This window comes from Babylonia areolata, chromosome 8 (assembly GCF_041734735.1).
Source record: "Babylonia areolata isolate BAREFJ2019XMU chromosome 8, ASM4173473v1, whole genome shotgun sequence".
In the NCBI taxonomy this organism is placed as follows: Eukaryota; Metazoa; Mollusca; class Gastropoda; order Neogastropoda; family Buccinidae; genus Babylonia; species Babylonia areolata.
The window spans coordinates 4,761,444-4,778,666 of record NC_134883.1 but is presented as its reverse complement, the minus strand read 5'-3'; the positions used below and the strand labels follow the sequence as shown (position 1 = coordinate 4,778,666).

General features: G+C 44.3%; 1 protein-coding gene across 4 annotated transcripts in view; it reads left to right on the top strand.

The window, feature by feature from the left end:
- Positions 1-15,446, top strand: part of LOC143284474 (uncharacterized) — a 48,843-nt gene extending 33,397 nt beyond the window's left edge. For all 4 annotated transcript variants that reach the window (XM_076591142.1, XM_076591144.1, XM_076591141.1 and 1 more), the window contains one exon: positions 7,115-15,446. In XM_076591142.1, coding sequence (XP_076447257.1) covers positions 7,115-8,180 — 1,066 coding nt within the window. In that variant the 3' untranslated portion in view covers positions 8,181-15,446. The remainder of the gene's footprint in view (positions 1-7,114) is intronic.
- Positions 15,447-17,223: the final 1,777 nt, after the last annotated feature.

Genomic DNA, 17,223 nt, shown 5'->3' with positions numbered 1-17,223 from the left:
TCTTTCAATTTTTTGGTTCTCATTGAAACAAACTCGGTGAAAGAAAAATCTGAATAGACGCATGCCAACAGGTAACAGCTAAATGGCACTGGCGAAATGCTTTGTCTCGTCTGCTGACAGCTTAGAGGCATGGAGTGGGTTTATGATATTTGAAATGGATCTATGTAAGTTTTTCTTAATAAATATAATTTATAACTGAAATTATTACCAGCTCTCCATGGGCTATTTGGAATGCTACCATGTTTGATTCTGTGTTGGTTGTTGGACAAGTGTTTTGGAGTTTTTATAGTGTATTATCCATCACTGGAAAGTCATTGTAAAGACAGGAAAAGGTTGAACAGAAATATTGTAAAATTTATAATGATATTAAAAAGTGATATCCTGATTTATGTTACCAGCCTAAAGTGGACGCATTCACATGCCAGCACACAACTTTCCATTCAGCAAAACACCAATCTGTGGCAGTGAACAAAAGATAAAATGTGGGTCAGTTGATGTGGGTTTACACTTCTATTTTGTTGACAAATCTGTGAACTCCCACTAATGATTTGTACCCGAACGTTCATTTGGTGTCATATACTGTACCATGTCAAACTGATGCAAACTAGGCCTATTGGTTTGCTCTGCTTGGCCAAATTTTGCGCGGCTAACAGTGAAAAGACGGGCCCGCCCGCTCTCAGCCAATCAAACGCCTCTAAAAGCTATAAGCGCTGAATCATTCCTTTGGCCAAGGCTCTCCACGCCATCTTGTCAGGTTTACGCTCTGTCTCGTCTTACGCTTTTTTCGGCTATTAAGCGTATCCTTTTGGCCTTATTTTGTTGCATGCGGCTTGTGTTTATTGTATTCTTACATTCTGTGTACTCGATTCGACTCGGCACCCTCGATTCGTTCGTTTTTTTCTGCCTCTAAGTCGATCCTGTCTTTCCTTTCTCTGTTGGGGGTCGGATTTTCGCTGGGTGCCTAAGCGCGGGTTCCATGCCTCGTGTGCCATACCACGAAGAAAGGGATCATGATGCTGGGATTGAGACTCGGCAAGAGACTCTCCCAGGCCCGGAGCTCATGATTCCTCCCGATACGGACCGCGGCGATGCGTCGTTAGACGCTGATCGCGGAGGCGACTTTCGTACCAGTAAAACAGTCATGAAGGGGACCGGGGGGAAAGAGGTACGAGCGTCGCCTCCCGAGGTGTCCCAGCGCGAGGCGGGGAGAAGGGGGAATGGCAAGTCCTCTCCGGGCTGTGGGGACTCGCAGCTAGGCGCGGACTCCCCTTGGGAGTCCGCGCCCGGCCATTACCCGGGTCCCCACTCGGAGACGGCCCTCACGGGCCCCATTCTTGTTCCCCCTCCTCCCTTCTCTGTCGACCCCCCTCTCCCACCTCCTTTTGGGTGGGGAGAAAAATTTGGTTCCGGGGGGGGGTCTCTACTTTGCCCACCCTGGGCCAAGCCACCCCAGTCTCCCCACGGGAGGGATTCAGGGCGCGTCAGGCGGTTCCGGGCAGTCAGCCCGCTCGTCTTCGGGTGGGACTGACACCCAAGTTGGACCTGACCTCCCTCCGACTTGGCCAGGTTGTTCCCTTCATGGAGGTCAATGCGCCAGTGACCCTTGGGGTTCGGGTCACAGTATGGCTGGTGCCCACGGGTGGTTACCCCCATTCTACCCGTACTGGGGCGCACCTAGGGTGCACGCTGGGTTGCCGGGAGCACCAAGGGCCAGCCCCTTGTCCGCTCCCCACCGGACCCAACCCAGCACATCTCACAGGGTGACACACACAGCCCCGACAAGTGGGATCGACTTCTTGTCGGTCAGGTCGAACTCCTCGACCAATATTGCCACTCTGTCCACAAATCGGGCCTATGTCAACCCACAGGTGACCTCCACGGTCACAACAGCCTCCTTGTCAGGACCTATGGCTGCTGAGGGGCCCTACTCGGCCCGGCGGAGCCTGCGGTTCCCACCTGCCCAGCCCTCGGTCCTACAGTGAGATGAGTGGGTGTTTGTCCCCTCACAGTACTCGTGGGTCCCTCTTGCATCCAGGGACGCCCTCTCTGAAAAGGTGTGGCACCCACCATCCCAAGCATGGTTGGACCTACGGTCCACATGCTCCCCACCCGCTTCAGGTGTCAAGGACATAACAGTGGCGGCCATGGTCCCGGCTCGGGATCGTCCCAGCTCATCCCACTGGGCTGACCACAGCTCACAGGACGCTCCAGTGGGTACATCCACTTGGGATGGCACCCAGCAGGGGATGGACTGCGAACAAGAGTGGGAGCCCCTGTCTTCGGATGAGGACGAACAAGCAGATGAGCACTCTTCGCCCACATCCCAGGGGGGACAGATTGAGCCCGCGCCTCCCTAGGGACCAGCCTGAACCAAACTCAGACTTTGCCAAGCTCGAACTGACCCTCCCCAATAGGGTCACGTATGCCGAATCAGTCCCTCAGACTACTTTGTTACCCTTGACCCTCCTTACGCCATGTGACTCTAACTCCAGAACCACAAGGCGACTCAGAGTGCCAGAAATGGTGCAGGAATGGCTTAATAAGCCAGCCCGCACTGTCAGGGGTGCTGCTTCCATCCCTCCTCCAGGCAGGGAGTCCCTCTCTGCCCTGGGCGCCTTTTCCCCGGGAAAGTTCCTTAAAGATTCCTCCAAGGGAGGGGTGTGGTCCTGGTACACACAGGACCACCCTGCCTACAGCGGAGCAGAGCCCTCCGCACAGGACAGGATGTTGGTCTCACAGCGCACCACCTTCCCCACTTCAGCTACCCTATCCTTTAAAACATTAGCAGAGTGGGACAAATTGGCCCGCCGCTGCCTCCTTGAGGTTTCCACGGCGTACACCTTCGACGCATTCCTCCACAGGGCCAATGAGCTGTGGGAACAGTGTCCGGTTAATCAGGACACGGGGTCTCCTTCCTCTGTCCCGCCTGGCCTCTTCACCGACCAGAGGTTACACGCTTTTGGCAATAGGGTGGCATCTGGTCTCACGGCAGCTGCAGACACAGCTTCCAGCCTTCACTTCAATACTGTGCTAGCGCAGCGTGATGCCATTCTCAGCCTCTCTAACATTCCTGTGGAGGAGAGGGCTGCCCTGCGGTCCATCCCAGCACAGCAGCACTCCCTCTTCGGCCAGTTCCCGCCCCATTTTGTCAGCCACAGGACAGAGACAAACAGGGAGGTGGCCTCATATTTGCCCCACATCTCTCATGGGCTCCAGGGTTCTATGCCATTGAAGAGACCGGCCACCAGGGCCCCTCCATATACCACGCCGCCTAAGTCAAAGCAGCGTGTGCAGAATCAGTGGCAGAGGAATAAACCACCTTATGTCCATCCAAGCCGACCGGCCATGCCCAAGGCCAGAAGGCAGCACCCCCAATGACTGGGCCCTGATTCAGCACCGCCAGTCGTTCAGCCCCTCCAAGTAGGAAACTTGTCCCGGCATGCACATCAGTGGTGTGCTCTGGGACTCAACGACGGGATATGTCGGTGCTAGAGTCGGGGTGCATGCTGTCTTGGGTGGAGGACCGCCCCCTTCTAAGATCCACTCCTCCTCCTTAGGTGCCCAGCTCGACGGAGCAGGAGAGCGTCCTAGAAAAAGAGATCGCACCCACTCCTCATGGGGCTATATCTCAACTCTTGGACCCGGGCCCTGGTTTTTACAGCTGGTTGTTGGTGATTCCAAAGGTCTCGGGAGGGTGGAGACCAGTTTTGGACTTGTTCCCCCTCAACAAATTCCTCCCCAAAATCAAATTCAAGATGGACACACAGGCACAGATTCGGGAGACCATCCAACAAGGTGATTGGCCTACCTCTATCGATCTGGAAGATGCTTATTTTCATATACTCATCCATTCGGCATCCCATCGGTACCTGAGGTTCGTGTGGAGGGACAAGGGGTTCCAGTTCCCGGCCCTCCCATTTGGTCTGTCCCTTGCCCCTTTCCTGTCTACCAAGGTGGTGCGGGAATTGGTGTCCATCGTCCACTCGGAATCCATTTGTCTCTGTGTGTACCTGGACGACTGGCTTATCCTGGCCCAGTCGCAGGCCCTGTGCCTGAGTCATACGGCCAGACTTCTAGACCTTTGCTCCCAACTGGGCTTCCTCATGGACCAGCAGATATGCGATCTGTCCCCACGTCAGTCCTTCGACTTCTTAGGGATGAGATTCGACACGCGGTCCATGATAGTCTCTCTGGCGCCAGATCACTGGGACCGTCTGGCAGGCTTCCTCAGCCACTGGCGCCACTCCTCCCAAGATACAGCGCGGACACTTTCTTCCCTCTTGGGCATGAGGGAGTCCACGGCACCTCTCATTCCCCTGGACAGGGTTCTCAAGCGCCCTCTCCAGAGGGCACTGAGGTTACGCCGGTCCCAGAGCACTCAGCCATGGGATACCCAGATATGTCTGGGCGAGTGGTTCCTCGAGGTGACATCAGAGTGGTTAATCACCCCCCTTCGGACACAGGGGGTGCCCATAGCCCCACCTACTCTTCAGGTGGCACTCTTCACAGACGCCTCCTCCCTGGGCTGGGGAGCCCACATGGACTCACTCCATGCAGCAGGGACTTGGTCCCCAGAGGAGCGCCTATGCCACATCAATGTTCTGGAACTGGAGGCAGTTCGCAGGGCTCTCCTGCACTTCATGGGGGAGGCCACTGGCAAGACCATCCGCTTGTTCACGGACAAGACGACGGTCGCATGTTATGTGAACAAATGGGGGGGAGCGCACTCGGCAGACCTCTCCATGCGGACTGAGGCTCTCCTCCGTTGGTGCCACAGCAAGGGTATTGCACTTTCAGCGAGACACTTAGCAGGAAAAACCACATCTTGGCAGATGCTCTCAGCAGGTCCAAGAGTGTCATACGCACAGAGTGCACCCTGGACAAGGACAGCCTTCAGTGGGTGTGGGAACAGTGGTTTCGGCCGATGGTGGACCTTGTTCAACAAGAGACTTCCCACTTACGTCTCTTCGGTTGCCGACCCAGAAGCGTGGGCAGTGGATGCTCTCTCTCTAGACTGGAGCAGTCTGATTGCCTCCACGTTTCCTCCCTTTCCATTTCTGTCCAAGGTGATACGGAAAGACAGATTGGAACACCCGCAGCTGATCCTCATTGCGCCGAAATGGCCAGCCCAGACCTCGTTTCCGGACCTTCAGTCCCTGACACATGTTTCCACCCCTGGAACTGGAAACCAAATCTCATCTGCTGAGGCAGCCTCGCTCGGGCACTCCTCATTCCAATCCTCAACTGCTCCACCAGCACGCATGGCTGCTGTGCGGTCGGAACTGTCAGCATCACCATTGAAGTCCTCGACCCCTCGGTCGGCCTCTGTGTCGGCTGCGCTGACCCAGGGGTGTGCCTCCTCTGACCTCCTCTCCATAGTCACCAGAGCAAGGAGGCAGGGAACGGAGACTTTGTATGACTTTCGCTGGAAGAAATGGTTGCGGTGGTGTACAGCTCAGGGCATTACCCCTACGAACCCTACGAGCATGCAGCTGGCCAACTTTCTGGCTCACTGCTCCTTGGTTCTCAACCTGTCTGCTAGTTCTGTGCGAGGGTACAGGTCTGCCATCTGTACCACAATTCAAACAGCTAGGTGGTCCCGCCTTTGAAGCGGATTTCCTGCTCAGAGAGGTGGCTAGGGGTGCCCCTCTGAAGGAAGCTAGAGACCCCAGAAGAGTGCCCCTCTGGGACTTGTTCCTGGTGCTGGATTTCATTCGAAAACAGCCCTTCCTACCATTGGGGACTATTCCTTTTGACATCCTCACCCTCAAGACCACTTTCCTTCTGTGGCTGGCCACAGGCGGTCGTAGAAGTGAGCTGCATGGTCTTAGTGGAATGCCACAAGATCTGGCCTTCCACAGAGATGGTTCCATCACTATTCGTTTCCTTCCAGAGTTTCTGGCTAAGAACCAAGACCCTGAGGTTCCTTCCCCCTCTCTGAGGGTCAGACCTTTGTCTGATATTCTTGCCCAAGATGATGAGGATAGGCACCTCTGCCCTGTTCGGTGTCTCAAATATTATTGGGATAGGTCTCGCCATAGGCGTTCTTCTCAGAGGCGTCTGCTCATCTCCCTCAATGAGAATTACAAGAAAGACATCGCTGCAGGCACCATTTCCCGCCGGGTTTCCCAAGTCATTCGTAGAGCCTACTCTCATGCACACAGGGATATCGGCTGTCTTCATCCCAGAGCACACGAAGTGCGGGCCATAGCTACTTCAGCTGCTTTCCAGCACTCAGTGCCAACGCAGCATGTCTTGGAGGCAGCCTTCTGGCGGTCTGAGAATCCCTTCATCAACTTCTACCTCAGGAATTTCCGTATGACCAGGGCTGACGGTTCCAAGGGGATTTCCTTTGTCGCGGCTAACACTGCCGTCTCAGTTACAAGGGCTCCCCATACGAACCAGTAGGCGTTGCCCTCCTCCATTTGCTTTAAATTCTGCGTCAGTTTGACATGGTACAGTATATATGACACCAAAAGGAGGAGTTTGTATTATACTCCATGTTTGGTGTTACATATACTTACCATGTCAAACTCGAATGCCCGCCCGTCCGTCCCCGCGGCTCCGCCATGGTTCTCATGGGGCATTTTTGTTCATGGCCACGGAATGATTCAGCGCTTATAGCTTTTAGAGGCGTTTGATTGGCTGAGAGCGGGCGGGCCCGTCTTTTCACTGTTAGCCGCGCGAAATTTGGCCAAGCAGAGCAAACCAATAGGCCTAGTTTGCATCAGTTTGACATGGTAAGTATATGTAACACCAAACATGGAGTATAATACAAACTCCTCCTGTTGATTTGACCGAATGAACTGGTGCTGCCTTTCCTTAATCTGGCTAGTGTGATGTATGCGTGTGTGAGAGTGTTTCACTGAATGCAGAGAACTTGGCTCTTGAAGTCAGTCAGTCATCCAGATTAGCATATAGTGAGGAGATTTGTAGGTGTTTTTGTTTGTTGTTGTCTATTTCTTCAGAGGGGGATGGGCATGGGGTCCATTACATTGGAGAAAGGTTAAAGGGGAGATGGTTATTTCTGCGTCTTTTACATAGCTCATTGTCTTTTCATTGTGTATTGAAGGAATTGAGAGAATCAGGTTTTCCTGTGTTCATGTTTGTGCAGGCTGATGCAGAAGCGCGAGGAGCTTGTTCAGTGTGAACGGAGGCTAATGGATTTCTACCGGAGGAAAGGTTTCAGTCAGATGATAAACCCATTGCTGTCCAGCCTGTCTGCACCATCCATGCCACCTCCTATGCTGATCGACACCTTGCCTGGTTCTCTGTTCAGTCCGCCACATCAAGCCACTGTTTCTTCTGCCAGTCCAGACAGGTTTTCAACCTCTCAAGCTGCCTCTCACCAAGGACTGATGGAAAGCAGGATGCAGTCAGACAGCCCCACCCCAGAGAAGTCCCGTAAACCCTTGAAAATGGAAGACATGTTCAAATATGTGGACTTTGGTAATAGTTCACAACAGTCTACAAAACAACCAGAGGTGAAAAAAACATTGAATGAACTGAAGCAAGAGAAAGACATGAAGGGTTGGGAGATCCCCTCATCAGCTGATACTGCCAGTGCATTTGGCTTGCAAGAAGGGACAAAGCCTTCTACCTTCCAGTCAGACCAACCTGTTGACCAGGGCTCAGATTCTGGAAGTCGCAAGTCCAGTACTGACTTGTCTGCTTCACAAACTTCCATTCCAGAGGTGCTGCGACAGCAGCAACAGACCCAGATGACATATTCTAGCAGTGGGATGACTTTGCCTCCTTTCTCCAGTCAGTTTAGCCAGCAGGCCATGGCCCATCACCCCCAGCAGATGTCACATCCTTTGACTCAATTCAGTGGTATGTTTAACTCGGCACCATTCCCACCCTACTTTTATGGTTACAACGGACCATACACCACTTTTCCAGGATCAGGAAGTCACCATTCTGCCTTCCCACAACTGAGTAGCACCACCTTTGTAACCCCACCATATTTGGGGCAGAGTCATCCTGCATCCCAGCATGGTCATCAGTCCCAGCCTCATAGCGCCAGCTTTTCCCCAGCAACCAGTGGTGCTCATCCCACCCCAGGGACTGGAGGAGGAGGTGGTGTGGGCAGTGGCAATAGTGGCCTTACCATGCCCTTTGGTTTCCTTCCTTCAAGTCAAGGTCCGGGGCATAATAGCCAGCCTGGTGCTAGTGGCTGACCCTTCAAGTTATATACCACAAGTCTTTCGGTTTTGTTTCATGTCCTGATGGTGTGTGTTTTCCTGTTACATGCATTCTCCTGTCACTCTGCATACTTCACTTCTCCAGGAGATAATGGTTGTAACATCACTGAGGGATTGTTGCAGAGAAGCAGTTGACATTTTTCTTCTTTTTTTTCTTCTTTTTTTTAATACTTTTTGCACCTTGAGGATTGAGTAAAGCGGTTTCAGATGAAGTGATAGCTTGATTTGTGACAAGATCATGTGACACTAAGATCAGGACTAGTCTGTCAGTTTTATGGCATGAAATACTGAGAAATTATTTATGTATGCATACATGTTTTGTTCTGAGAAGCATCTGAATCACCCCAATATTTTTGCATAGGCATAAATTCTTTTTGCAGTCAACAGTTGGCTGGAATATAGAATACATCAGTTGAGGTGTTTTAATTTGTCAGTTCCCAGTATTATCCTTTCATGTTTAAGCAGTAATATTTGTGCATAAACTCAGTGAACATATTGACAATGCAAGACTGAAAAAATGAGGACAAAATAGTGAAGCTATTTCCAAAGGCTTGCACTGAATGGGTCCATTTAATATACTTTTATCGTGTTTGGTGAGAGAGAAGTGTATGAGATGTGTTCTTTCCTCCCCATGCCTCCATTTTTTTTAATGTGTTTGTGTATCCATGCTATTAGTAAACTGATCTGTAATCTTTACCTTTAATGAAGGTCATTGAAAGGGTTTTAGAATTTGTTCTTATACTTTTTGTCAAAAGCTGGCAGGCTGTGATTTAACAGATACAGAGGAAACACTGTCATTGACTACAGTTCTCAGAATTTACAGGCTCCAGAATCCTGAGTGACTTCAACTAGAGTAGATGGCTGCTATACAGTGTCCAGTAATGATTCCAGAATTTCACAATACCTATGGACATGATACAGCAATAAACTTGATCTAAGTCACAAGGTTAAGAATAATTTGTCAACCTCTCACTGTTATGAAATTGGACATTAAAAATCCAACAGCAAGAGTTGGAGCTTACAGAACTTGTTGCTTCTGAACCAAATTGGTCTATCTCACAATGGGGATAACCAGAACTGTCATCAGGGACAACTATTTTCCCCTAGGCTGTTGGACTGATAATGGTTAACAGTGACAGAAATAAGCTTAATTAACATCTGCTGGGTTGATAGCAGTGGCAAAAATACAGCATATATGATTTTGACATACTCAGAACAGGATTTTGAATGTCAGAATCTCAAATCAGTTTTAATGATTATTTTAACAGCGACCTTCATTCAATGATTAGTGTGTGTTTTGGAGAGTTAGTTCTTGAACAATTTCATTGACTGTCAACACTGTTGTAAGTCTTGAAAAAGCAATCTTGAGCTCTTAAAGATTGAGACTTAACAAGTGACTTTGATCCTTGATTACTTTTCTGTTCATATTGAATCAGATTTTTTTCATGGCACAGATGTTTATGAGAGAAATGAAAATAGATGTGAGTGATACAATTACATCTTAGTCTCTCATATGTGGCTTTTGAAATTGCACAAGATATTCATTGGAGATAGAGATTGCAGATTTGTGTGTGTGTGTGTGTGTTGGGTTTTTTTTTTTACTTATGTGAAGTGGAAGAAGATATGAATAATTTAATACCATTTTTTAGCACATCCCTGCTGACCAAGAAGTGTGTGACCATGAGTAGTGGTCATTCTGATGTGACAAAATATGTTTGAATGCATGATGATTGTAATCACACTGGTATTGGGGGGAGGGGGCGGTTGTTTGTTTGTTTTTTAAATTTGGAAATGATTTTGTCCTTTGTTCATTTCATTGATTACTCTTATACCTTTTTCTTAAGTTTGATGTTGTATCACTAACTTGTTTCTGCATTTTCTTGTCTTCTTCCTCTTCTTGGAGTTGAGAAATGTTATCACAGGATTGTGTACAGAGCATGTGCTCCAGCGTCTTATTTCAGTTTCAAGTAGAAGATGAAATTTTTTGCCTTATACTTAAGGGGTTTGTTAACTTTATTTAGGTATTTTAGCTGAAGTTTCATTCATATCCTCTGTGATGTTTTTAATGTTTTGTTCGGAAAGGAGGAGGCAGGGAGGAAGTGGGTACATACGTAAAATAAAGAACAACTTGACATGAGATGACCAGATTTAAGAAAAATGCTCTGAGTTAACAGATAGCATTTTCATGTGTTTACTGCAAAATGTTTACTAAAAAAAACTAAAATACCTACACTTTCACATTTTAACATTTGTCTCACTCCACTCCTCCAATTATTTTCATTCCCCACCAACTCTTGCCTGAAAACAAAAACAAAATGTAATTACAGATGCGCGTGTGCATGTGCACACACAGACACACACACACACACACACACACAACCTTAACATTTTTCTTTCCCTCACCGATCCATCTTTTCATAACTTTTCTTTAGATTCAAATAACAGTAAGCTGTCTTAATCTTTCTTTTACATTATCAGATAATGATATCCATTCAAGGGTTTATCATCAAACAGGGAATGACCCTGTTTATTAATTTCAGTCATCCAGTGTTGATGGGGCTGACAGAGTATTAGTTATATTTGTCAAGCATAATTAACAGTCTGACTTCAAGAGTGTAGAAGGAATAGTTGTTTATTGAATGTTTTTTTGTTGTTTTTAAAAAATGTTTTTGTCATGTCAGTGCGATACATTGTGGGACTGAAATGTAAAACCTTTTTTGTTCGTTTTATTTTTTGCTCACCCAACCCCAGTAATATGTATTATATTCATAATTGGTTTGGTGTTTGTGGTTTATTGCGGCCAAGATGATACATATTGTTCCTTGTCAAAGTGATCCTTATTATCTACTTATGACAATGAACCATCAAGCTCCATTCCCCCTTTTCCAGGACTTTGGTTTCTCACATTTTTTCCTTTTTTACCTTAACTTTGTTCATATTCTCTATTTGATGATAAGTCATACTTTGTTCATATTCCCTTTGATGATGATAAAAGTGGATATAGTTTACTTGATGATTGCAATATTTGTCTGTTGGTGGATAGCATATGTGTGCACATGCCCATGATTGGGTGCCCCAAAAAATGTGTTCACAGATTACATGTATGGTATTATATCATTCTTCAATATTTGTGCAAAACAAATTTTGAAATAATATTCCATTCCCAACTGCAGACACATACACATCTTGTATTGTCATTAAGAAGGCCAGATATTGTCTTTTTCCCTTTTTTTTTAAATCAGTATTTTCATATGCTTCCTTGTCATTTTCATACATATGACAAATGAAGGAAATATTTTAGTGTGTATGTTCGTGCACATGTATATGTTTGCTATGATCTCTCTCATTTTTTCCTTTAAACTTTAAGCCATGCACTCTCCTTTCATGACATTGTGGACTCTAACTTGCTGGCACTGTTCCCCTGAACTTAATGGAATCTGGCAGGCCAAAAGCATTGATGTGAAGATGTTTTTGAAGAGTAAGGGAAACAGAAGATCAAAAGATGAGGAACGTTCCTATCTTGATAATATGGGGGTAGGGGAGGTGGATTATATAGATTTATAGCTGCTTTTTTAAGTCATCAGTATAACCATTTTCAATGCACTATAACAAAACTGATAATATTTATTTCTGACCATCAACTGAAGGGAAATACCCCAACGATTTTTTGTCTACCTCACTGTTTCTGCTTTAAGAGTTGTTGGAATAGGGATTGTCAAGTTTAAGGAATAATTTATTCTATTTGGATTCACTTGGTAATGTTGTTCTTGACACATTTGTTTCAAAATTGCAGTTTTTTTTTCTTTTCTCTTTTTATTTGGAATCAAACAACAGTTGCTGAATTCTCGGGTTGTGAAGACGTGCATTCTCCTGTTTAAAGTGTCAGGTGGGTTTTTGGGTTTTTTTCAAGAAGGAATAATCTGCATTTTTATGACGAAGGAAAAATGCGTGTAACTTGTAAGTGATCTTGAGAACATGGGGAGGAAAATTATAACTCGGTGTCCTTTTAGTGATAGAATTGATGTAGAAGATTTTTCAAATTCAATTGGATCAGCTGAATTGTACAAGTCTAAAACTAGACCGACTGAAATGGACAAACAAACAGACAAAAAAATCTAGTTCTGATACAAAGTGAGGTAAAAGCCAACAACATTTAAGTTTAACTTGACATGAGTCTGCTTCCATACTAATAATTTCAATAGAATATGGCAAAATACAACCTAACAGCCTTATAGTTTAAAGTAGGCTAAACATGCATAATACAGTGAAAATGGAAACAAAAGAGTTCAAATGCATTTTCCCCTGTGTTCATGAGTTGTAACTTCTTGTTTATTCACATGTTTTACCCTGCTATTAAGACAACCATATTCAATTTTCAGTGGTGTGTGTGCTTGAAATATTCTTGTTTCCATAAGCCATTGAATGCTGACATTGATTACAGGACATGCAGCTTAAATCTTCTGCACATGTATACATACAAAAGGGACAAAGGCATTTTAAACTGCACACCTGGGAGATCGAAAAAGCCATTTCATCCCCCCCCCTCCCACACACACACACCCTCCCCTCCTCAAGCACCAGTACTGGGAGGCCAGGATTGAAAGTCCAACACTCATCATTTGCGCTTATCATTCATAATCAAATGTAATGAAACCGAAAAGAAAATGTTATCTTAAGTTTCTAATACAGAGGTGAATGTTATCATGCATGAGGACATCCATGTTCCTGCCTTGTCATATCGCTAGATGCACTGAAATCTTGAGGTGACAAATAACATATTCAAACTTATCTTTTCCTTGTGAATTTTCTAGGAATATCCTGATTGTAGAATTTTTTCCACAGACAAAAATAATTTACCACATCTAGACATTTTGATAGATTTTATGGATTCCCAAACTTCACCACATTTTAAACCAAATAAGGAAAAGGGTGTGGTAAGATAATCATGATTAAAGCGGAAACACTGTACTACACAGGCCCAGAAATATGTGTTCCAAAAGATTGTCATTGTTGTGTTTCTTTGTGAGGTCTCCATGGGTCAGCAGGAGCTGTTAGGCATGAACAAAAAAATGAAGCGTCACTTGAAAGGGACAGATCACCATCAGCACAAGATAACTGTGTTACAGAAGCACTAATGTGAATTGAAAGTTGTAATTTAAATTTATGGTATTTTATTTTTTTTAATAAATGATAAATAGGTTAAAACTCATCACCATACCACAACAACCAGTCTTTGAGGGACATTACATGAAGGATGATGACTTAAAACAGTCATTTCTGGAATAGCCATATCTCTCTGTTGTAGAAGTGAAGCACATTGAGAGCCATCCGCCCTTTGACATTGTAAGGTCACCTTTTCCTCTGCTAGTCTCGCTTTGTTCCTTCATCTAGGTTTTTTTGAAGGAATAACCAGGCCTTGGTATACTGTGACCTTGGAAGGGGAGCTGATGTTGCTGCTGTTTAAGAATCTTCCAAGATTTTACAACATTGATTTAGAGAGATTGACATTGATATTCACCCCCATTCATAATCTTCCAGTTTTGGTGAGCATGTAAATGCTTCCACCTTCAGCTTCAAACCTTTCATGGTAATGGATGCCAAGGACAGTAACCTGTGCACACCAGTAACCTGTGCACACCAGTCTGGGTAGGTGGGCATGAGGTTTTGTTTCAAAAGGAAATAGCAGAATATCAGTATATGAAGTTCAGTCGTAAAGTCTTTTTTGAGAAACTTAATGTTTCATTTTGACAGATGTACTACAGAAGTTACAAATTACTTCAAAAGGCTTTCTTGTTCAGGGGTTTGGTCTGCCAGCCTATGTTCTGATTTCTGGGTTTAGAGTACAAAATGTACTGATCTCAGACTCAATACTTTTTTTTTTTTTTCTTTTTTTTTTTTTTTTTTTTTACTTGGTTACAGATAATCAGTGGTTCTATATTTATTTTATTGGAAGTAATTGTGCAGCTTATTTCATATTGCTCTTTTCAGTAAAAAAAAAAAAAAAAAAAAATGTAGGTAACAAAACATACTCAATTCTTTTGTGTTTAATGGACAGATGTCACTTTTTTGTTCTTTTTTTGTGGTGGGGGGTGAGGGGAGGGTATTGAAAAAGTCAGCTGAAAGTGGAATGAACAGATCAGAAAGCTAGAGAAGTACTGGGAAGCTGTGAGACTGGGTATAGGTCATGTAAAAAAAATGAATGGGATTAGTGGGAATAGATTATGCAAGAAACAGATTGGAGAAGTCTTCACACTGACTGCTATTTAGTCTTTTGCTCTCTCTCTCTCTCTCTCTCTCTCTCTCTCTCTCTCTCACACACACACACACACACGCACACACCACAAGCACAATTATTTTTCTTTTCTTCCTCTTATTTTCAGTAACATAATAAGTTCTGTTTTGCAACTGTTTCCTATAAATGTTTCAGAACATGTAATGTTTGAAGAGAGTTTGGGGAAAAGGTGTCAAAATTTCTCATCTCTTTGTGTGAATATAAATCTGTGCGTTTGATTCCCTTTGTATGAGTGCATGTATGTGTTCTAACATTCAAGTAAGTTTGCATCTGTGTCCATTTGTATGTTCTGTGTTTTCCTCAATGTAAAGATAAGTGTAAACAGCATTATTAGGTATGACTGTCGACTGATAAAAGTAATTTCTCACTCTAGTCTCTATCCACCTCAGTTTCAGTCAGCTGTATTTTGCTCAATGATTGGTGGGGGGAGTGGGGGGGGATTTTGAAATATCAGAGAATGTATGCATATCAGTATTTTCTGCCTTGTAGTAATTAGTGTTGCTTACCCACATCCTCAGAAGTGAAGGATGGTGTTTAGAGAATATGGTGCAAAGTAGCAAGATTTTGCTGTCACCTCTTCCATTCTTCTCTCTCTCTCTCTTTCTCTTTGGGCAGATACCCTTCTATCTCCCTACCACCTTCTAGTACTTTTTCTTCCCCCATCGCCCCCCCCTTAATTTTTTTTTTTAGCCCCCTTTCACATTTGGAAAATGATTACTTTAAGTTTTGTTTTTTTTAAGTTAATTTTTGTCATGTTCATTTATTACTTTTATTCTTTTCTCAAGTCTGTGTTTACAAAATTGTGTTTCACTTGGCCTGTGTTCTAAAACTAACATCTAGAAAGGGTGTGACTTGAGTTTTGCTTGCTTTAATGCATTGTGCTTTACTGCTGTTTGAAAGTTGAAGGTTAATTGAATGTGGAAAATGAAATAAACATGCTACAACCAGTCTCCGAAGGCTTTTGCTGAAATGAATACTTATGGTCTGAAGGAAAGCAGAGAATGAGTGATTAACTGTTAGCAAAAATACCATCTCACCATGCCTCCCTCCTGTCTCTCTTCAGCTGTGTACACACACAAATACACAGATACACGTATATGTGCATTATATATATAAAACAAGAGGCAAGGCCTTCAAGACTCGCTTATGATAAACACTTTATATAATAAAGAACTAATGAGAAAAATGTTTAAAATGTGTTATGTACTAATAATAAGCTTGAGAAAAAAAAAGTGGGGGGGGGGGGGGGGGGTCTCGAGCGTAATCAAACCATTCTGTCTTTAAGTTCAGAAGCACGAAGATTTCCCCAGGGCCAAGACACATTTGACAACAGGCATCCAAAATTAGATTTTGATATTTGAAAAAAAAAATTTTTGTGTGTGCAATGAATTTATTACTGTATTTGAAGTGATAATACTTTTTAAATTATGTTATTTGGATGTATCTGGATTATTTAAGTTTTTTTTAAGTTAAGGAGATATTGTGATTGCCTCAGGCACACCGCAATTTGTTTCCGTTTTCTCCAGATTTACCACGCACGCACACACCACTCACACCCACACACAAAACTAAACACCTGGTTATAACATAGAATCTCTCTTTGTTTGTACAAGTGAGTCAAAAAACTGTTCACAAATTTAATCCAATGTCCAGCTTCAACAAAGTATAATATTAACTCATTGATGAAGTAAAATTCAATACGACACACCATCTGAGTGAAATCTGTTCATCAGGGATTTTGTTAGTTTTAAGTGGACAATAACATTTGTTAATTAATTACACACACATCTCATGAACATGAATTTACATACTGATGAGGTTGAAATTTATCACTTGCATGTACCAAAGACATTGTGAAGAACAAAACTAGTACTTTAAACTAGAAGCAAGAGATGCATAATTGTCTGATTGTATTTGATGCATCCAGGTGTGCTGTAAATTTCTGGCATTACACCCGATTGAATTTCCTGTGGTACTTCTTTAAGGGAAGACTTCTTACAAGTGTCATCCACTTAATGCCCCCAACACAAGAAAACACTGTTGATTTCATGTACTTTGTCAAGAATGTTGTTGAAGAATGGCGAATGCAAGAGAAATACATTTTGTCTGCAAGGAGTAAAAAAGCACAAAAAAGTTAAAACTTTAACAGCACATACAATGACTTGGTAAATACTTTTAATTTTTTTAAATTTCTGCACTGAGATCATTTCAAGATTTTCAGTGCATCACCCCAGTAGCACACAGAAGACAGATACACAGGTTAAAAAAAAGAATGTGAAATCCATTTTTGCCCAGCTGTAGGAACTTGTAATGTCACTGCTCCAGTTTTATCAGTCCAGTCCACAGACAATTAAAGCCTCTCCACTCCCCTTGTCTTATATGCCCTCTCAATGGTGATATCATTGACCATTCATCTTTCCCTTGCACCTCTCCCCTCTGTCCACTCGAGCACAATCACTCAGATTCATTCTGTTAAAATTTCAATTCATTAAGTGATGAATGTCAGGTTTTTGGCCACCCACCTGAGACGATGCACTGCTGCAAAGTCACAGTTGTGTTCATCTGACTGTGTACCACTTGTAATTCAGGAAAACAGGACACCACAATAACCCCTCAATGACCACCAAAAGAGAGTGCGCATCCCATCAAAGCATCCAATGAGGTCCACAAAAATCTCTTGATGCCAAAGACATAACAGGAACTTCTTAAAAGGCACAGAAGAATTTC